This window comes from Sciurus carolinensis, chromosome 4, assembly GCF_902686445.1.
Source record: "Sciurus carolinensis chromosome 4, mSciCar1.2, whole genome shotgun sequence".
In the NCBI taxonomy this organism is placed as follows: Eukaryota; Metazoa; Chordata; class Mammalia; order Rodentia; family Sciuridae; genus Sciurus; species Sciurus carolinensis.
In genome coordinates, this window is record NC_062216.1 from 71,862,397 (window position 1) to 71,885,602 (window position 23,206).

Sequence of the window (23,206 nt, forward strand, 5' to 3'; positions counted from 1 at the left end):
GGGACAGGTTCCCACACCTCTCTCTCCAGGCAGCACTAGTTCCACGTGGACCCAGAGCGCAGAATGTGGACGGGGGTTCCAGGGAAGGAGGAAAACTTTTCTGCTAACCAGAACAAAGGCCTGCCTCAGGGTGATGGGGGGTGGGTGACCTAGTGCAAAAGCTGCCTGTTGGGGACATCAGGAGGGACCCTTAAGATCTCTGAGAATCTATGCCACAGGGAGCAGCATGGGAGCCTGCCAGGGTCCAGCTGTGCCCATGACATGACCCTGGTGTGGGAAGGAAGGAACCTCAACTTTAGAAAAAGTGACAGAATAGTCACAGCCAGTCCCTCATGGAAATTGCCTATTCATAGAGCAATCACTCAGGCGATATGTCATCCTAAATACCATTACCGAGACAAATGAAACAGAGTCCCAGACCTTGCACGCTGGCCATTGCCTAAAGAAACAGGGCCCTGAACACAAAGGGAATCCAGCATTCCAGATAAGAGAGGAGTTTGGTGCGGAAAGCAAGGGCTGACTTATGGGGCTGTCTCCTAAGTCTATAAGGAGTTCGAAGAGAGGTCAACAAGACATGGAGAACTCAGAGGAAGTTCCTGGTTATAATAATTACAATCTAATTCATAACAGTGTTAACAAATGTTCTTTCTTCAGCTTTTACTATGTGCCGGGCACTGTGCTAAATGTTTAGTATGCATGATGTGATTTAAGCGTCAGAGCAGCCCTGTGAAGCAGGTTTACTATTAGTCCCTTTTGCAAATGAGGAGGCAGGCTCAGATGAGTAACAATGTGTCCAGAATTGCTCAACTAGTGTGTGGCTGGGCCTGAACTCAAGCCCAGATTGTCAGTCTCCATATCCTATGTGTAACAATGAGGAACTAACACTTCTGTAATCTCTGTAGTAATATGGAAATATCTCTAAGATAGAGTGTAATTTTCTATTGTTGGTATAACAGATTATCACAAATTTAACACATATTTGTTGTGTATATTATACTTTGGCAAGTCAGAAGTCTGACACATGGGTCTCACTGAACTCAAAGATCAAGGTGTGGGCAGGGTTGCCTTCCTTCTGGAAGCTCTAGGGGAAAATTCTTTTCCTCCTTTTTCAGTTTCTACAGGCTGCCAAATGTCTCAGTTTGTGGATTCCTCCATCTATAAAGACAGCACTTTGTCTGGGTCATGTCTCTCTTACCCTCTGTCACATCTCCAATTTTAAGAATCCGAGGCGTTCAATTGGGCTCACATGGATAATTCAAGATAATCTCCCCATCTCAAGGTCTTATTTGGACAAGCAACCTCCAAAACTGTGAGCTAAGTAAACCTCTTCTCTTTACAAAGTTACTTTGTCTCAGGTATTTCACTATGATGACAAAAATCTTATGAATACAGTATTTGTTCATACTTGCAAAAAGAAGGCTATATAAAAACCAAATGAGATCTTGGACCTGGAAATGGGAGTATCAATTCATATTGTTGACATCCAGATCCTCAAATTCCAATCCCACCAAGTTCCTAACATTATCCCTGATCCAGGACAGGAGTTGCTGCAGGAAGAATGGGAGTTTGCTATAAACAGGAAAATTGGTGCAAACAAAGAGAATGACAGGGTCAAAGTTAGAGAGAGACAGGAAATGAGCCCAGTGGGTTCAGAGAATTAAATTCAATGCAAACTACTAAAGGCAATGTGGGAACTTAGAGTCTAGAGCAGAAAAAGAATATTAGTGGAATAACTTGTGAAATCTGAAAGAATCTGAAGTCTAGTTAAAAGGATAGTCAATAGGAAATGTCAATTTCTTAGTTTTCTTTCCCTATGTTTGAAAGTATTTATTATTTGGTTACAGAATTACATATATATATATTATAACTCTTATAAAAATGTTATGTATATAAATATTATAATTATGCATAAAACAAAATAAAGTTGTTCACTGCATTGCTCAAAACTTTTCATTTCATAGTTTTGGCCAATACACCATGTTAACATTGGGGGGTAGGAGCTGTACTGTCTTTGTAGCTTTTCTGTAAACCTAAAAGAGTTCCAAAATTAAAATTTTAGTGGGGGCAGGGTAGAGAGCAGAACAGCAGGAGCAAATAAGTTGCCAGAAGTGGGGAACTCAGGTGACAGATGTTGGCAGAAGCTAGATGAGGGACCCGCATGCCATGAGTTGGAGTTCTGGCTTCACTGTCTCCAGGCAATGACTCATGGCAATAACTCACAAGCCCCAATGAAAGTTTCTTACCTTCAAGTTCATCCTAATTATATGTCACCTACCTACATCCTCCTGAACTCACATACAAGTCCCAACTTATACACACACACACACACACACACACACACACACACACACTGACCCTCTAGGAGAAGCCTGAATCCAAACCACCCCAGACAGAATTGGGGGAGATAAGACCTCAAGGAGATTATAGTCTCTGGAGGATCAATCAAATATCCCATGAGACACAAAGAAATTATCAGCAAAATGGATTTAGTGACTTCACTTGCCCGTGGGTGGAAACTTCTCAGGGCTAGCTCAAGCTGAGCAGTATGGAAATTGAGAGGCAGACAAAGGGCTAACTAAGCCCAAAGCCCCCCCACACACACACCTGTAAATAAGGTTGCTCCAAGGTCAGTCCACACTAGTACCCTCAGATCTCTGGACCTCTGCTGCCCTTCACTTCCCTACAGTCCACTGACTGGTGCCTACCACATCATGCATCCCCAGTTAGAAGAAGAGCATCTCCTGAGCAAGACCAGAGTCCAGTCTACTCCAATACTTAGAACTTGTGCAGTAAAAGTATAGTAAACACATGTTGGGCAGTGATGCCCAAAAGTCAGAGAATTCACTCTACAAAGAGCAAAAACATCTCCTTAGGCCAAAACTCCAGGACTCTGAGGCTTGGGCCCATTTAACATTTTATAATAGCCAAGTTCACTGCCACTATCCCATGAGATTCAGATTAAAAGTTAGGTTTGTAAGCACCCTTTCACTTTACAGAGCACTTCCACATTCAGGAACAATGTTTTGATTCTCTTGCAACAGTGACATAGGAATTCTATTAAACCTTTTCTTAAATTTTTTATTGGTGCATAATGATTATACATTATAGTCATAGTTCCAAGCTGCATTTCCTCATACATAAAATGGGCTTAAAGAAAATGTGGTATGTATACATAATGGCATTTTCTTCAGCCATGAAGAAGAACGCAATTATGTCATTTGCAGGAAAATGGATGGAACTGGAGAACATCATGTTAAACAAATTAAACCAGACTAAGAAAGTCAAGAGTAATATGTTTTTTCTCATATGTGGAAGTTAGAGAGGAAAAAGGAAAAAAGGGATCCCATGAAAATAGAGGGAAAACTATTATGGTAAAGGAAGAAGGCCAAGGGGAGGGAGGAGGAGGAGAGGGCACTGCAGAATGAAATTGATCAATTTATGTGCATGTCTGAATACATCACAACAAATCCCACTATTATATACAATCATTATTTTTTTTTTTTTTTCAGTGCTGGGAATTGAACCCAGGGCATTGTGCTTGCAAGGCAAGCACTCTACCAACTGAGCTATATCCCCAGCCCTATAATCATTATATTATATAATGGTCCATGATATTTTCCTCTAACTTCTCTGCCCTTCTATACAGGAAACACTACACACACATACACACACACACACACACCCTTTTCCTCCTCCTGAATCCAGAAGTTCAACTAGAACAGAAGTCATCCCCCCATGGGCTGCCGTTACCTACCACTGAGCCCAGGGCAGGCCTGGCCAGGGCACGTAGATCCATCCCCACCCTGATGGTGCAGAAAGAGCAATGATCTCCCTTTCTTTACAGCCATGGAAAATGAGGTTTAGAAGGGCCAGGCAGATTCTAGCAGAGACGAGACCAAACTCACCACCTATTATCAGTCCCCTAAGATTCAGAGTGTCAGCTTGCTGTGAAGACCTTTCAGGATGGAAAGACCCCTGGTAGGGTACCTGCAGCCCCTTCGACCCACATTTACCAACAAAGGACAAAAACGGAGAAGAGAAGCAGGTGCAGTGTTGCATTCCTATAGTCTCAGTTATTTGGAGAGCTGAGACAAGAGGATTGCTTGAGCCCACAAGATCAGGGTCAGCCTGGGCAATGTAACAGTACAGTCTTGGAGAGGGGGGAAAGGAGCACACTCACCTCATGAATAGGCAGTTTAGCACCCAGGCTCTGGGGCCAGGCCGCCTGGGTTCAAATCCTGGCTTTGCTGCTTCCTAGTGAGTTAATGAACCTCCTTGTGACTTGTTTTCTCCATTCATAAGATGGAGATGATAAGCCATCAACCTCATAGGGGGTCTGCATATTAAATGAGTTTTTATACAGCAGTTAGAATCTCATCTGGCACATAACATGTGTCCATCTAAGTGTTAGTCCTTGGGTTATATTTTTTCACCAAGCATTTGGAAAGTACCTGCTATGGGTACAAGAGGGGCTGGTAATCAAACTAGGGAAATTTTTTAAAAAATATACATGCAGGCTGGAATTGTGGCTCAGTGGTATTGTGCTTACCTAGCATGTATGAGGCACTGGGTTCGATTCTCAGTACCACATACAAATAAATGAATAAATAAAGGTCTATCAACATCTAAAAAAATATTTAATGAAATAAAATAAAATAAAAATACACATGAAACTCCCATACAGGACAAAATTTGTTAAGAGTCTAAAGGATGGTTCAGAAACATTATTATAGAAGTACACTGAGAAGGAGGATCAGAGCAGACTAGGATGGCTGAGGATGTTGGGGAAGGCAGGTGCTGAGTTGGCCTCAGAGCAGTAAGCTAAAATGAGGAAGGACCAGGAGGAGTTGGGTCTGAGGAAAGGAAGTGGGGAACACAGGGGTGGATGTGGGATTTCATGTGATGTCCCCAAAGAGTGAACAGAATTATAAATAGAGGTTAAGATGAGAGAACACCATGTACAAACAGAAACAACATGTATCCCATTTGTTTACAATAAAAATAAATTAAAAAATAAAAAAAAAGATGAGAGAACAAAGGGTCATTATGCTGTCCTTAGAATCAGAATATCAGATTTCCATACATTTGCTATTTATTGTGCACCTGCTATGTGTCAGACACTGTTCCAAGCACACAGAGTACATCAGAGAACAAAACAGCACGTGGCCTTTACATTCTAGCTAGACGAGGCAGATAAATAACAATACACATTGGAAGAAACCTCTACTTCATGAGAAGGTGTTAAGTGCTTTGAAAAATCATATAGAAGCAGATCTCGGTAAGAGAAGTTGGGAGGTCTTTGAGCAGAAAAAATAAGCAGGAAAGAGTCAAGCAAAGCTTTAGGAGCATGATGAAAATTTGATGTTAAATATTTATAATTCCTCCCTGCCCACCCTCTTCTTCCATAAAAGTAGGACAGACCTTGAGAATATCATGTGTTTTGTTGAGCAGGGGTAGGGAGACGGGAGAGATTCAAACCAGAAATACCCAGCTAGAGCTAAATTGCTCCACAAGGACATATGCAGAGGACATCCACTGGGTAAGGGTTGGGGAACAGGAAGTAAGGTCCTGAAGACTGGTCGAGGCTGGGTGGCAATACTGGGGGGAGGAGACAAGGGTGGCTGCCACAGAATGGAAGTCTGAAGAAAGACAAATCCAGAGAACCACAGGCGGTTGCCAGAAGAGGAGCTGCGTGGTAAACTGTTTGAACTCAGAGCGAGCGCTCCTGAGTGCCGGGAGGTTGCCCGGAGAAGGAGGAGGAGCGCGGCGTGTTGCTTGACCTGGGAGTGACTGCATCAGAGCTGCGGGCGGTTGCCAAAGGAGGAGCTGCGTGACGAGCTGTTTGAACTCGGAGCAGCTGCTCCAGAACACTGGTGGCCTGCTTGGAGGAGGAGAGCGGTGGGACGCTTAGCCTGGGAGTGACTGCATCAGAACCACAGGCGGTTGCCAGAGGAGGAGGCGAGTGGTGAGCTGATTGGACTAAAAGCAACCGCTCCTGAACACCGGTGGCCTGCCTGGAGGAGGAGCGTGGTGAGTCACCTGGTCTCGGAGCCACCGTTCCTGAACACCTGGGGGGCTACCCCAAGGAGGAGGAGGAGGAACAGGGCGGGTCACTTGGACTTGGAGTGACTGCCTAGGGCTACGGGTGGTTGGCGGGAGGAGGAGACCTGAAGTGAGTTGTTTGGATTCCTAGTGACTGCGTCGGAAACCGGGCGGCTGTCCGGAGGAGGAGGTGTGTGGCGGGTCTCTGTGTCTCGGAGCTATTGTACGGGGCTCCAGGTGGTGGCTCAGGGGAGGGGCTGCATAGCCAGGCGATTGGTGCAGAGCAGGGTCCCAGGAGCTAGGTGGCTTCTTGCTGGAAGAGCCGCACAGAGACACGCCTAGGGGCGGAGCGAAGTTTCCAGGGCGGCGGGCAGATTCTCTGGGAGAGGCAGCCTAAGGAGACTCGCCTGCGAAGGGTGAGGCTCCCAGGCCCAGGACGTAGGTCCGGGCCCCTGGGATCGTTGCAGAAGAAGACAGCCCAGCCCAGGTGGTAGTTGTAGATTGAGGGGAACCTCTAGGAGGGCAACTGACTAGCGAGACGTCCCCACCGAGTGACTCTTCCCGGCCGGGGGAGGTTTTCCCACAGGGACGGTAAAGCCAGAGACATAGGCACAAACAGGCCTTGCCTCAGCCCACAGTCTACTTCCCCACTGGATGACCATTAGTCAACAAGTGGAGGCACCTCCGCCCACTAGCAGGGAATATACGCCACCTGAGGGTTACCACACCTAGAGAGGCAGCTTCTTCGTGGAGCTCTGCATTATCAACCTCCTCCAAGACTTCAGGCTACTGAAGGATAAGAGGGGATATACTAGCAATCTTCAGGGACATTATAAGTTGATAGAGGAAATCTGCAATATCTTAATGACCCACTGATCCCTGAACAATATGAGAAAACAAGGGAAGAAAATGCCCCAAACAAATCTAGATGTTACATCAATAAAATCCAACGACAGCACGGCAGAAGAAATGACAGAAAGGGAGTTCAGAATGTACATAATTAAAATGATTAGGGAAGCAAACGATGAGATGAAAGAGCAAATGCAGGCATTGAACGATCGCACCAATCGACAGTTAACAGAGCAAATTCAGGAAGCAAAAGATCATTTCAATAAAGAGTTAGAGATATTGAAAAAAAAACCAAACAGAAATCCTTGAAATGAAGGAAACAATAAACCAAATTAAGAACTCCATAGAAAGCATAACCAATAGGATAGAACAGCTGGAAGACAGAACTTCAGATATTGAAGACAAAATATTTAACCTCGAAAACAAAGTTGAACAAACAGAGAAGATGGTGAGAAATCATGAACAGAATCTCCAAGAACTATGGGATATCATGAAAAGGCCAAATTTGAGAATTATTGGGATTGAGGAAGGCTTAGAGAAACAAACCAAAGGAATGAACAATCTATTTGAAGAAATAATATCAGAAAATTTCCCAAATCTGAAGAATGAAATGGAAAATCAAGTCCAAGAGGCTTATAGGACTCCAAATACACAAAATTACAACAGACCCACACCAAGGCACATTATAATGAAAATACCTAACATACAAAATAAAGACAGAATTTTAAAGGCTGTGAGAGAAAAGAACCAAATTACATTCAGGGGGAAGCCAATACGGATATCAGCAGATTTTTCAATCCAGACCCTAAAAGCTAGAAGGGCCTGGAACAACATTTTTCAAGCTCTGAAAGAAAATGGATGCCAACCAAGAATCTTATACCCAGCAAAACTTACCTTCAAATTTGACGATGAAATAAGATCATTCCACGATAAACAAAAGCTAAAAGAATTTACAAAAAGAAAGCCAGCATTACAGAACATTCTCAGCAAAATATTTCATGAGGAAGAGATAAAAAACAAAGAAGCAAATCAGCAAAGGGAGGAATTATCCTAAAGGAACTGTCAAATAAAGGAGGAACCAAGATGTGTCAAAAATTTTAAATATGAACCAAATGACTGGGAATACAAATCATATCTCAATAATAACCCTGAATGTTAATGGCCTGAATTCATCAATCAAAAGACATAGACTGGCAGATTGGATTAAAAAGAAAGATCCAACAATATGTTGCCTGCAAGAGACTCACCTCATAGAAAGAGATACCCATAGACTAAAGGTGAAAGGATGGGGAAAAACATACCATGCACATGGGCTCAGCAAAAAAGCTGGAGTATCCATCCTCATTTCAGATAATGTGGACTTCAAGCCAATGTTAGTTAGAAGGGATAAAGAAGGACATTTCATACTGCTTAAGGGAAGCATAAATCAGCAAGATATAACAATCATAAACATCTATGCCCCAAACAGTGGCTCATCCATGTATGTTAAACAAATCCTTCTCAATTTTAGAAACCAAATAGACCATAACACAATAATACTAGGTGATTTTAACACGCCTCTTTCACCACTGGACAGATCTTCCAAACAAAAATTGAACAAAGAAACCATAGATCTCAATAACACAATCAATAATTTAGACTTAACAGACATTTATAGAATATACCATCCAACCAAGAGCGAATACACTTTCTTCTCAGCAGCACATGGATCCTTCTCTAAAATAGACCATATATTATGCCACAAAGCTAATGTCAGCAAATACAAGAAGATAGAGACACTACCTTGTATTCTATCAGATCATAATGGATTGAAGTTACAAATTAATGAAAGAGTAAAAAACAGAAACTACTCCAACACCTGGAGATTAAACAATATGCTACTATATGATGAATGGATAACAGAAGATATTAGGAAGGAAATTAAAAAATTCTTAGAGGTAAACGAGAACAAAGAAACAACATATCAAAATCTCTGGGACACTATGAAAGCGGTACTTAGAGGAAGATTTATTTCATGGAGCGCATTTAATAAAAGAAGTAAAACTCAAAAAATAAATGACCTAACACTACAACTCAAAGCCCTAGAAAAAGAAGAACAGACCAACACCAAAAGTAGTAGAAGACAGGAAATAGTTAAACTGAGAGCTGAAATCAACGAAATTGAAACGAAAGAAACAATACAAAAAATTGACAAAATAAATAGTTGGTTCTTCGAAAAAATAAACAAAATTGATAAACCTTTAGCCACACTAACAAAGAGAAGACGAGAGAAAACCCAAATCACTAAAATTCAGAATGAACAAGGAAATATCACAACAGACACGACCGAAATACAAAACATAATTAGAAGCTATTTTGAAAATCTATACTCCAACAAAATAGAAAATTTCGAAGACATCAACAGGTTTCTAGAGACATATGAATTGCCTAAACTGAACGAGGAGGACATACACAATTTAAATAGACCAATTTCAAGTAATGAAATAGAAGAAGTCATCAAAAGCCTACCAACAAAGAAAAGTCCAGGACCAGATGGGTTCTCAGCCGAGTTCTACAAAACTTTTAAAGAAGAACTCATTCCAATACTTCTCAAAGTATTCCAGAAAATAGAAGAGGAGGGAACTCTCCCAAACTCATTCTATGAAGCCAATATTACCCTGATTCCTAAACCAGACAGAGACACATCGAGGAAAGAAAATTTCAGACCAATATCCTTAATGAACATCGACACAAAAATTCTAAACAAAATTTTAGCAAATCGCATACAAAAACATATTAAAAAGATAGTGCACCATGATCAAGTGGGTTTCATCCCAGGGATGCAAGGTTGGTTCAACATCAGAAAATCAATAAATGTCATTCACCATATCAATAGACTTAAAGTCAAGAATCACATGATTATTTCGATAGATGCAGAAAAAGCATTTGATAAAATACAGCACCCCTTCATGCTCAAAACACTAGAAAAAATAGGGATAGTGGGAACATTCCTTAACATTGTAAAGGCCATCTACGCTAAACCCATTGCTAATATCATTCTAAATGGTGAAAAACTGAAAGCATTCCCTCTAAAAACTGGAACAAGGCAGGGATGCCCTCTTTCACCACTTCTATTCAATATCGTCCTTGAAACTCTAGCCAGAGCAATTAGACAGACCAAAGAAATTAAAGGGATACGAATAGGAAAAGAAGAACTGAAACTATCCCTATTTGCTGATGATATGATGGTATACTTAGAGGAACCAGGAAATTCCACCAGAAAACTTTTAGATCTCATAAGTGAATTCAGTAAAGTAGCGGGATATAAGATCAATGCACATAAATCGAAGGCATTTTTATATATAAGCGATGAATCTTCAGAAAGAGAAATTAGGAAAACTACCCCATTCACAATAGCTTCGAAAAAAATAAAGTATTTGGGAATCAATCTCACAAAAGAGGTGAAAGACCTCTACAATGAGAACTACAGAACACTAAAGAAAGAAATTCAAGAATACCTTAGAAGATGGAAAGATCTCCCATGTTCTTGGATAGGAAGAATTAATATTGTCAAAATGGCCATACTACCAAAAGTGCTATACAGATTCAATGCAATTCCAATTAAAATCCCAATGATGTACCTTACAGAAATAGAGCAAGCAATTATGAAATTCATCTGGAAGAATAAAAAACCCAGAATAGCTAAAGCAATCCTTGGCAGAAAGAGTGAAGCAGGGGGTATCGCAATACCAGATCTTCAACTCTTCTACAAAGCAATAGTAACAAAAACGGCATGGTATTGGTACCAAAATAGAAAGGTGGATCAATGGTACAGAATAGAGGACACGGACACAAACCCAAATAAATACAATTTTCTCATACTAGACAAAGGGGCCAAAAATATGCAATGGAGAAAAGATAGCCTCTTCAACAAATGGTGCTGGGAGAATTGGAAATCCATATGCAACAGAATGAAAATAAACCCATATCTCTCACCATGCACGAAACTAAACTCAAAATGGATTAAGGATCTCGGAATCAGACCAGAGACCTTGCATCTTATAGAAGAAAAAGTAGGTCCAGAGCTTCAACATGTCGGCTTAGGACCAGACTTCCTCAACAGGACTCCCATAGCACAAGAAATAAAAGCAAGAATTAATAACTGGGATAGATTCAAACTAAAAAGCTTTCTCTCAGCAAAGGAAACTATCAGCAATGCAAAGAAAGAGCCTACAGAGTGGGAGAAAATCTTTGCCAATCATACTTCAGATAGAGCACTAATCTCCAGAATCTATAAAGAACTCAAAAAACTCTACACCAAGAATGTAAATAATCCAATCGACAAATGGGCTAAGGAAATGAATAGACACTTCACAGAAGAAGATATATAAGCAATCAACAAACATATGGAAAAATGTTCAACATCTCTAGTAATAAGATAAATGCAAATCAAAACCACCCTAAGATTCCATCTCACCCCAATTAGAATGGCAATTATCAAGAATACAACCAACAACAGGTGTTGGCGAGGATGTGGGGAGAAAGGTACACTCTTTCATTGCTGGTGGGGCTGCAAATTAGTGCAGCCACTCTGGAAAGCAGTGTGGAGATTCCTTAGAAAACTTGGAATGGAAACACCATTTGACCCAGCTATCCCACTCCTTGGCCTATACCCAAAGGACTTAAAATCAGCATATTACAGAGATACAGCCACATCAATGTTCATAGCTGCTCAGTTCACAATAGCCAGATTGTGGAACCAACCTAGATGTCCTTCAATTGATGAATGGATAAAGAAAATGTGGTATATATATACAATGGAATATTACTCAGCCATAAAGAACGATAAAATTATGGCATTTGCAGGCAAATGGATGAAACTGGAGAATATCATGCTAAGTGAGATAAGCCAATCTCAAAAAACCAAAGGAAGAATGATATCGCTAATAAGTGGATGATGACACATAATGGGGGGTGGGAAGGGTTAGTGTTGGGGTTGGAGTTGGGTTTAGGGAGGGGGGCAGGAATGGAGGAAGGAAGGACTGTATAGATGGAGGGGAAGGGTGGGAGGGGAGGGGGGGAAGGGAAAAAATGGCAGAATGAATCAAACAACATTACCCTATGTAGATTTATGATTACACAAATGGTATGCCTTTACGCCATGTACAGACAGAGAAACAACATGTATCCCATTTGTTTATAATAAAAAAAAAAAAAAGAAAAGAAAAAAAAAAAAGAAAGACAAATCCAAAAAGGATTTTTAGAATGGTGTTACTGACATGTGAGACGTGATCCCTTATCTACCCATCCATGGAATCTTGATCAAATTCACACTACACATAGGTAGTTTCCTTGTTGAGTGTGTGTGTTAGAGCAACCTAGGGCAGCCCATCAATCCAATGAGGTGTGCAGACTGGAAGGTAAATGGCAGGTCAGAAGGTAAGACAGTTGCCTGGATCTACGATGAGTTCCAAGGATGTGGCCCCTATCATGGGAGGTGGCAAGAAGAAGGAAAGATGAGCACCAAAGTGGGGTGGAAGACCTGAGGTCTGACCTTTGCCACTTAATCACTATATTCTGCTTTAGCGCTGGATTCTTAACTTTTAATAGGACAATATCTGCGGCACCTCCTAGCAATACCATGAGATACACTAGGAAAGAAGAATCACATTTGCTCAGCAGGTGCAAGACTATTGGAAGAAGGAAGAAACCCAGATGATGTGGGGTTTGGATGCTCACTGATACTAAAGAGAGAGGAAAGTCAGTTTTAGGTTTAGGAAGGCCTTAGGGATTAGGACCTCTGGTCCTGATGTTTATTTTAATAACTGTGTTCATTTCCTACTGGTTCTATAACAAATTATCAAAAAATTTAGTGGCTTAAAATAATACATATTTAATTATTTTACAGTTCCAGAGGTCAGAAGTCTAAAATGCAGAGTTGCATTTGCTCCTCCTGGCAACTCAAGAAGAAAACTGGTTTCTTCGCTGTGTCTGCTTCCATGGTCCATGGTCCTGAGCATGTGGCCATGAATGCGGCATGTGGCCTCTGCTTCTGTCCTCAGATCTCATTCTCAAGTTCAGACCTTCCTGCCTTTCTCTTTTACTGGACTTATACTTTTAATTATACTGGACCCACCAGAATAGTCCAAGATAAACACCCCAGTTCAAGATCCTTTAACTTAATCACTTCGGCAAAGTCCCTTATACCATTTAAATAAAGTGGCACATTCCTGGGTGTCAGGTACTAGGGTGGGGCATATTTGGAGAGCTGTTGAATGAGTATCATGACTTGAATTTATGCAGAGGTGAGTCAAACAAAGGAAATGATAAGAAGAAATAAATGCTTAATACAGGAGCTGAGAGAAAAGCCAAGGCCTAGGGATGAAAGCCTGAGGAAGACATTCTCACTTGCATCACTTGCAGTTATTCCACAAACGTATACAGAGAGCCCACCAGGTCAGCAAGGGACCAAGAGTTCAAGAGAACACAAATTCATCAATGAATGTGTACTTTGGAGGAGCTCACCACCAAAATGTGCACACATACTAGAAGATGAAGTCACACACAAGAGATTCCAACAAGGTGATTCATGGAGGAAAAGATTGGAGTGATCGTGGAGGGCTTTGTGAGGTGGTGGAGAGATAAGAGGGCTCACTGGGAGAGAGAAAAAGAGATCCTTACTAGATGGAGACCCGGATCTATGAGCATGACCAGACATGCTTGTCTCTTTAACTAGATGAACAAAACCAGATCAGATGCTTGTACCAGATCCACTAGGACAAAAACATAATCAATTTAAGTGTCACCAAATTCAAAGACTTCCACAATGTGCCCACAACCGATATATAGCTTGACTGTTCAACCAGGAATGAGCATTCTGAACCTCAAATATCAGATGATTAACATGAGATTTGATTTTCACAAAAGCTTGCCTGGGAACATGCACAATTCTTCCCAGTAAAATTATATACACAGTCAGAGAGCTCAACCCTGGGTGTGTCATTCCTCATCTCTGAGAAGTAAAGGGTGTCCACACCCCGCCTTTTGGGTATATACATCTTTGCTTTACTGTACTTGAGTAAATCTTTTGCTTGTGCCTTGCTTTCTACAAGCCCTGAAATTATTTTCAGTGGCATAAGTCAAGAGCCATCCCAGGCCCAGTTGAAGTTTCATTGCCCTTTTGGAGGGACCTTCTCAGACCTCATCTGTGGTGACAGTGGCACTGGAGCTTACTAAGAGAAGCAGCAAAGAAGTTTCTAGAAGTAAAGATGAAACAAAATGGCCACTGGCATGGTGGCTGGGAGGGCCTTGGTGGTCCATGAGACTGGACATCCTGCCTGTTGCCCTATAAAGTCACTGACATCAGCTGGAGGGATGAATAGTCCCCACCTGTGGGTGTCACTGATCACTAGACTGCCTGGTCCCTGTGTGTTCAAATCTTACCACCAGGGGGGGCACAAGAGCCAAAGTGGACCCCAAGCTGAGCCTCGGGGTTTTCCATAAACAGGATGCCCCAGGGAAGGGAGTTTTCCCACTCCAGCTCCACAAAGCCTGGAAAGCCTTGCCTCCATGTGATCTCTGACTCAAGGGCTTACCCAGATTTTCCTCTTCCACTTAAATCAAACCATATTTTTTTCCATCTCTCCTTTCCTGGTTGTCTGCAGCCTTCCCTGCAGCACTCTGGCCCAGAGACTTAGGCACCACATAATAACAAAATGAAGAGGAACTTCACATCTCCCAATCCAAAAGGTTCATTGTATGGATGAGGCCATTGAGGCCCAGAGACAGGAGGTGATCAGTCCAAAATAAACTATGGGGTTGGAACCATGACAAAATTCAGATCTCCTCACTCTTGAGTTCCAATGTCCTTATCATATGACAAGGATGCCTTGATTACACGTAATGCCCTGCACTGTGGGCTGCCTCTCATTGCTCCCTGAGTGTAAATAATAATAGTAACGATAGGCTACATTTCTTGAGTGCCCAGGCCTGCGTGTGTGAACTACTCAGTAACCCTAAGAAGTTGTTTCTATTGTAAACTGAAATATTTGCTGAACCCCCAAGAGTGCTTATTGCAGGAGGAGAGGAATACAAAGAAATTTTTTTTTAAATTTTTTTTCTTAGACCTGTTCTAAGAAAGGTGGTCTCTGGCCAGAGCAGCATAATGGGACATTGTTTTCCTCCCCCACCTGCCTCCCCAACCCTAGTGCTCCAGCACTGTGGTACTGCAGTAAAACCATCCTCAATGGACACTGGGTTAAGGTGAGTAACTCAAGTAAAGCATTACTGACATTCCTGTTGGCCTCTCAGCATTGGTTGAGTTAGGCTCTGCCTCTCCTTCCTCATCCTCCTTCCTCCCACCAGCTCACTCACAGTTGGTAGTTTCCCCAAAGCAGCCAGCTGCCTGTGGTTTCATGCTTCTGTACCTTTGCACATACAGTTCCCAGTGCCTGGAATTCCCTCCCCACATGTCTACTGACCCTGCCCTCCAAAGTCAGCTACTGTGGTGTTCCCTGTTCTGGGAAACCTCAAGCTGATTTGAGGACATGCCCTGCACTTGATCCTAGGTTGCATCTCTCCTTGAGTCATGATTCCATGGGCTTGAACCTGCCTGCCTTTTAGGAGATATCTCTGTTCTGCAATGAGATTCTTCCATGCCTACTATCCCCCAATAGTTTCATCTCATTACCCTTAGCATTCACCATTACACACGGCAAGCTCTCAAGAAGCATTAGGAGAGTCAGTGTAGTGGTGCACACCTGTAATTCCAGCTACTCAGGAGGCTGGGGCAGAAGGATTACAAATTTGAGGCCAGGTTCCACAACTTAGCAAGATTCTGTCACAAAATAAAAATTAAAAGGTCTAAGGATGTAACTAGTGGTACAGCAGCCCTGGGTTCAATCCCCAGTATCACAAAAAAAGAAAGAAAAAGAAATGAAATGCTAGAAGAACAAACAAATGAAACCCTCCACAATCAGGCTTCTGCTGCTCTGATCTCTTCCCTTCTGCTTCCACCTTGTCAGATTTTTCCATTCCACTTCCCCAATCTTCCTTCAACTCTCTCTTTCACCTGAACTAGTTAATAGCCTCCTAAAAGATCTCTACCCTCTCCTCAGGTCACCTTTCATCTCCCCAACCCCTCACATTACCCAGCTGCACATACAACATCTCAATTTTCTGTCCGACTCTGAGCCAAGGACTGGAGATACAAACAATGGTCCTTATCCTCAAGCCGCTCACTGCCTATGCCTCCTGTCCTGCCCTCCCAACTAGTACCTAAAGTACAGACAGGGATCCACCTGAAACACATATTGTACAATACTTCATTGGCCCCTCACATCCCAAGTGCAAAGTCTGGGACCAGTGGGCTCTTCCTCACCTCCCCAACACCTCCTCCAACCAACTGTGAGCTCCAGCCCCAGCCTTTACCCTGGATTCTCCGGATAGCAAATTTCTCTGTGGGACAGTTGAGTCTTCCCAATCTAGGTCAGGGTCCTCTCCTCTGAGATGCATTAGATCCTAAGTCTACCTACATAATCCCAAATATCACACTTATCCCCTTATCTGGCTGGCTGGCTGTCTCCCACACCAAACGAGCTCACACAGAACAGAAATAGGATTTAATCCATCTTTTTCAGCTCCTGTGCTCCTAATGAAATACCCTCATAAAGTAGATTTGGAAACATGTTTTTGAATGAATCAATCAATGAGACAGAGGAAGTAGCTCAGTGGGAGAGCTCTTCATTTGGGAGGCCCTGAGTTCCATCTCCAGCACTGGAAAAAAAAAAAAAAAAATCAATGAGACACATCTAATGATAATAAATAGAGCAAAGCAAGAACTATGATATGCTAACAGTGGCTGTTTCTACTGAGCAAAATTTTGAGTTATGGTTTTTTCTCTTCTTGGTATTTTCTGGTTTTCCCTTAAGAGCATGTTTCACTTAACAAAGAACACTAAAGAAAATTTCATTTTGAAAAACATGCAAAGGAATTAAGAAGAATGTCCTCACCCAGTCATGAGAATCAGGAAAGAGGTAAAGAGTCATAGAATTTTCATAAGCCAAGAGGGCAGAGCCAGTCAGCCAGCCAGAGGAACACAACACCTGCAACACTGGCCAGGTGAAGCAGAGTAGGGGTGGGGTGCCAGATGTAGCAGAAAGTCCCACGAGTGTCCTGCACTTGGACATGAATGTGAGATGGGAATTTTCAACTTAGGTCACTGGATGTAGGGAGCTACGGAAAGTTCTTGAGCAGAGGAGAAACGCTCAGAGCTCAACATCTGGGGCGTTCCAGAGGCAGCAGTGAGCAATTAGGAGCAAGATGCAAGAGGGAGGATGGGGTGGAGGAGAAGAACGCAGAAGCCGGGTTACAAACCCCTCTTCCCCACTTGGGCATTTAAACCCCAAGTCCAAAAGAGCACTTGACCAGACCTTGGCCATATTACTATTCGGTGATCAGTATTTGATAGTGACTTTCTTAATCTTCCGATGTCTTCCTACCCGGACTGCGGGCTTCTAATTCCTCCTACTCCACACGACAATGCAAATAAGAAAACGTTCAGTCAGTAAAGGTTTGCAAAGAGATGCACAAATAAGAAATCAAGCCAGGCAGTTTCCCTTCAAATTGGGGTCAAAGCAGGAGCCGCATTCTTGCAGCCCGACTTAGGTAAGGGTCCTTTATCCTAGATGACCTGGGAAGGATCTACCAAAATGAAGGATTTGGGCCAGGAGCCCAGAATCGACTAGGAGAACCGGAAGGGCGAGGCCTCCATATAACTCCAGGGTAAAAGAGGCGGAGGTGGGGCGGGGGGGGGGGGGGGGAGGTGGCGTCCTGGAAAGACCCCAGAACGGTTGTAAGGTACAGGGCAGGAAGGAGGAAGATGGCGGGAAGGAGAGTCTGGACACCCAGACCCGTGGGAAGGGCACCGGGGCGAGTGGAGGCGACTGCTCCGCACTCCTGGACAGCTGGTGCCCGAGTCCCTGGAACCTGGGCCCCGTCCGCCGCGGGGCGTGGGCGGGGCAGGTGGGGCCGGGGGCGGGGTCGACAGGGGCGGTATTCCACGGCACATGCGCACCGCAGCGGGCCGCGCGCCGTAAGGAGTGGCACTTTTTAAAAGTGCAGCCCGAGGCCAACCCGCAGCTTCCAGCACCTCTGTCCAGCGCCGGATCCCTCCTGTCCCAACCGCGCGCACGTCCCCGTCCCAAACCAGTCCGGTCCAGGCTAATTCATCCCGCACCATGCCGGTTAAAGGAGGTACCAAGTGCATCAAATACCTGCTCTTCGGATTTAACTTCATCTTCTGGGTGAGTGAGCGCGACAGCCGAAAGCTCCTGTCCGGGGCCACCTGTTCCCCGGTCCCTGACACAGTCCGCGTCCGGGGCTGCCGGGTAGCTGGGAGTGCCGGTAGCTGGCACTGCCCGCGCCGGGCAGACTGGGCGAGAAAAGAAAGGGCAGAGCGGCTGCCAACTGGCTCTTCGGCCGGGGCCGGACCCGGGCGGGACTCCTGGGCATGTTTGTGGGGGGCTTATCTGAACTAGTGGGCGGGAGAAGTTGGGTATCCTGGTTGTCTGGGGCGCGAAGACCAACCTCGACCCCCCTCCCTAATCGAGGGTTTGTGGTGAGGTTTATCTGCCCCCACCCCGGGCCCCTCGGAGTGCAAAAGGGAGAGGCGGCCGAGAGAAGCGCAGCACCTTCAACTGGGACTCAAGCCCCTGGGACAGGAAGACTGTTGGGCAACGCTGTTCGTGACCGATGGGGTTCCACAAGGGTCGGGGCACTCGAGGAAGGCCGAATACGGGCGTTCTAAAGGACTCGGCGGCGCAGGGAGGGCTTAGCAAAGAGCTGTTCGCACTTCTACACTGGAGCGGGCGTGCGGGGGATGTCGAGATCCCCCTCCACCCTGGAAGAGGGATTTTTTGGGCCCCCAGTTCTGCCAGACTTTGATTCTGAGCCGCGGTGAGAATGCCTGAGCTCTCAAAGCTACCTGAAAGACTAGCTTGTCTTGATTCTTTTTCAAGAGCGATAACTATCTTCACTGGAGAAAACTCTGGGAGAGTTGGGAAGGGAAAGGAGCGGGAGATGCCTACCGGCCCCTCCTGTGAGACAAGCCCTGCGTTTCTGCATTTCCGGAGGAGATCAGGTGCCCTCGACTGCCGGCTGCCCGCCCAGGAGGGCCTCGGCCTCGCACCCCCACCCCCACCAGCCCACCCAAGGGCAAGGCGGAGCCACAGAGAATGGGCGTTCACCTGGAGAGGACGCTCACTGCCCGCTCTACTCGGCAAATTCACCTCTCTACAAATGCGGAGCCTAAGAGAGGTGACAGACAAGGAGAGTGTCCACTCCCAACCTTTGCTTGGGAAATTAAGGGACCACTAAGGACTAAAATCAGGAATCACCAGGACACTGTGTCCTGGTTCTGAGGGCCACAACTGCTGCACACATTATGGACAGTATTTGCCCCTCTGAGAGCAGTAAAGGTTTTGGCAAAGTAACCCCTGTGCCACCCTTAAGAGAGATGACTGTAGGTGTGTTCCACCAGAGATTTGTTAACAACAAAATGCGCTTATTACCCTGCAACTGGCCATTCTGGTCCCTAGGATCCTCAGAGCGAACCTAGGGTTAATCCTCTCCCTGGGGTGAAGTGGGGTCATTTCTGCATCCTGCAGAAATTCACCTTCTCTTTCAGGAGTCCACACACACTTTAGTGACCTTGCCCTGCTCTACCTTTGACCTGCTTTAGGGAGACCCTGCCTACAGTGGGTAACCTCTCCAACCCTAGTAGCCACCCTACAGCCAGGTTTGTTTTCCTCCACTGACCAACTCCAGGCACCACAAAAGAATGTCTGAAGGCCCAGCCCCACCCCATCCTTACTCTTTGGGGACTTTTCCTCTCTTTTCCCTAGCACAGCCTCTCCCCTGCTATGTCCCTTAGTCTCCAGCTGTCTGCCTAGACTGCATCAAGGTTTGGGACTGGAGGACCACAGAATTCTACAGTGAGCCTGCATACCCCCATCTGCCCTGTAGCATATGCGGGAGGCTGAGGGGAGGCTCCTGTGGCCACCCCATGTCTACCCAGTCTGTTGCCTGCTGGCCTGCAATCTGTCAATACTGTCTCCAGCCTGCTACCCCACTTGTATTTAGAGCTCCCTTGTCTGGGCTAAGTACTGTTGTTTAGCTGTGCCATTTGAAACAGATATGTCTCATGCCGGAAGTGTGTGGTTTTAGGGTTGGGAATGACTTTACAGGTTGTACACTCCAGCTGCTTGTTCACAGTGAAGAAGCAGAGACCCAGAGAGGGGGGTGATTTGCCCAGGATCACAGAGACTGAGCCAATACTACACACTCCAGGCCCCTTGCTTTCATTCTGTCCTCTGTCCATCACAGGTAGGGAGGTAAGCAGTGAGCTACATTTTTCTGAGTTAATTATTGTTCAGATGTCCTTCACTGGGGTCCTATAGAGACTAAGCCCTCTTCCTCCAGGAGATGATAGAATACAGGAACGTACAGTTTTACAATCTCCAAAGCCACCCTACCCCACCCCAAGTTCCATGATACAGCCAGAACAGGAAGCATTATCCCCATTTTAGTGATTGATAATCAGGAATCTGGTCCCTGAAAGGTTAAGTGACTTATCCAATGTCTGGTGGCAGGATAGTTTCAGAAGTATGTCACCTTGCCTAGACGTGTTACCTTACCAGATTCTGACTGAGAATGGAAGAAGAATGGGATGAAGATCCCCCAAATAAGCTATTATCTCCAGGAACTGCTGGGATTATTTTGATGTTGCCATTTCTTTCTCTCTTGAGACCAGTATTTATCAACTTGGAACCTGATGTGGGCCTTGGAAAGCACACTGAGAGGGGATGAGGGACAGGGATCCAGAGAGAATCTAACCTCAGTGGGCAGTGGGGAGAGGGGTGCCTCTTCCTAGTTCCGCTGGTATTCCTCTAAGTCATTCACTCCATGATAGCTGAGCCTGCACAGCCTTCCCTTACACAGTTGTGCATCTGATGCTCACAGTCAAACCAGCAATCTGTTTTCTCAAAATCCCCAGAGCCAAATTCCCTAGTCCCATTTGGGTTTATATCCGCATTTCCTTCAGACTGCCCTGCCTACCTCCCTCCTCCCCTGCCCAAATAAAAAGGTTGAGAGGGAAAACATCTTACTGTGTTGGAGTCACAAACAGCACAATTTTTTCAAGCTGTGAAGTGGGAATCCAGGCTTAAGCCAGGCCAGGAATGTGTCTTATTCTGCACCCCCAAATCCTAAGCCTACAAATTGAGGGCTTTTGTCCTCTTCATGGTCAGGAAGGGGAAGAACTTGAAGCAGAGAAGGGAAAGGATTGGCTATACAGGACAGCAGACCCTACCCCCCACTGTCCTCTGTCCCTTTGCTCACTGCCTCTCACCCCTTATTCTCCCTTACACCAAAAATGGTGTCACCTGGACCTCACACAAGCAGCTTGGAAATGAATAAGAGAGCTAGTCTGGGAATTCAAAGGCCTAGCTGAGAGTTCAACTGTGTACTCAACTCACTTGGAAACCTTGAGGGGGTCAATTTCTGCCCAGACCTGTTTCCTCATCCATAAAACTAATGTGTTGGAGCAAATGGTCCCAAAAGGTCCTTGGAGCCAGCCTATGAAACCAACCTCACCCACCACCTATAGCAATAGGATTTTCCCACATGACCCAAAATAGGAGTCAGGATGTGAAAATGCATGGTAGATACTGAGGCTTCTCCTCAGAATTTGACTTCTCTTCACCTGTATCTTGAAGCAGGAACCTGGTTTTGCATCTCCATCCTGGCACTCAGTCTTTACTGGTCCTGGGTGAGGTCTCTCTGGCTGGGGGTTCTGTTTTCATTGCCCATATACCTGAGATATTTGTGGTCATTCCATCCAGCTCTGGATTTGATGTCCCGGTCACACCAGTCACAGTAAGGGTTTAAGGCATGTATGCAATGCACTTAGCACAGTAGCATACAGTGCTGGGTTCGTACCCCTAGCAGCTATTGTTACTAGTGGAAAGTAGTTTGAGGCTTGTAAGGAGGGTGGGAGCAATTCCCTGAGAAGTGTGGAAGTTTAAACCACAGATGGAGCCAGGAGCACACTCCCAGTCCACACAGCCTCCCTTCTTTTCCACCTCCTCCTGCATCAGTGCCAGCCTCCTTCCCCACAGGGAAACACTGACTCCATTTCATGTGTTGCTACATGTCTGACTGCGGTGGGAGGGCGCACTGCTGAAAATAAAACTGCATAGCAGAGAAACCTAAGACATCAGGATTGAGGTTCTGTGCAGGGTATGGACGAGGTGGGCAGCATAGGTCCCTCCCTCCCCTTCCCCCCACTTGTCGCCTCCTCCAGAAGCTGTTTGACTTGGATGTTGGACTGAGCTAGTGGCTGAGCTGTTGCATAAAATGGCTTCCCAGGTCTGGCGCCTAGACCGCCTGAGCGGTGGTGAAGCTGCTGTGTTTGCACTGGAGCTGGCAGGTTTAGGGAGAGGTGAGCTGAGGCCAGGTGTCTACTGCTAATAGGACTTCTCCCCTGCCCACATCTTTATGCTTTCTCTCCCACCCCAGCGATGGTTGCCAACCACAGAAATCCCAAGTCCTAACCTTTGGGGCGATGGGGAGGAGCATTCCTGTACACATCACTCATGTTCACTCTCCGTGCACACACTCTCTCCCACATGCTCCACCTCTGGTTTCGAAGTGGCTGACAGCTCCAACCCAGACCTGTGCTCAAAGGAAGCGGCCACTGGTTGAGACCCGAGTTTGGAAGGGCTTCGATAAGCAGCCCTATCCGGGAGCCCACTTGCCAGAGCCCTTACTCTCCTAAATGAGTCTTTTGTGGCTTCTGGTGTCACAAATCGGCATTCTCACACCTTCCTTTGGGAGAAGTGTTGGATGTGAATCTTCCCTCTTGCATGCAGAGCTGTGTCCAGTTTATTCTGTTTGTTTTCTGTTCGGTTCAGTTTTATAAGGAGGTGTGGCTTCGACAGTTGGTTGCAGTTTGGAACTTAATAATACCTTGGATTTACAAAAGCACCTTTTCTTCTGTAGTACACAAACCTTAACAGGTTCTGCCTGGACACATCTGGTGGCAAAGTAGGAGCCCAAGGTCCCCAGGTATCCACAAACTTCTGCAGGTCTATTGCCACCTTATGGATGGCATGTCCTAGGTGGACCTGTGTGGAGTCAGGGAAAGGAGGGTGGAGAAGTTTAAAAAAGCTGCATGTTTGCTATGTTCCATGTGCCTTCCTTTCCCAAGTGGGGTCAGTAAAATTTTATTTGAACCTGCCTCAGGTTTTTTATGATCATAAACGTTGCAGAAACGAGC

At 45.0% G+C, this 23,206-nt stretch overlaps 1 protein-coding gene across 1 annotated transcript in view; it reads left to right on the plus strand.

Annotated features, from left to right (window-relative positions):
- Positions 1 to 17,968: 17,968 nt before the first annotated feature.
- Positions 17,969 to 23,206, plus strand: part of Cd9 (CD9 molecule) — a 33,051-nt gene continuing 27,813 nt past the window's right edge. The window contains exon 1 of the mRNA XM_047548897.1: positions 17,969 to 18,173. Coding sequence (XP_047404853.1) covers positions 18,108 to 18,173 — 66 coding nt within the window. The 5' untranslated portion in view covers positions 17,969 to 18,107. The remainder of the gene's footprint in view (positions 18,174 to 23,206) is intronic.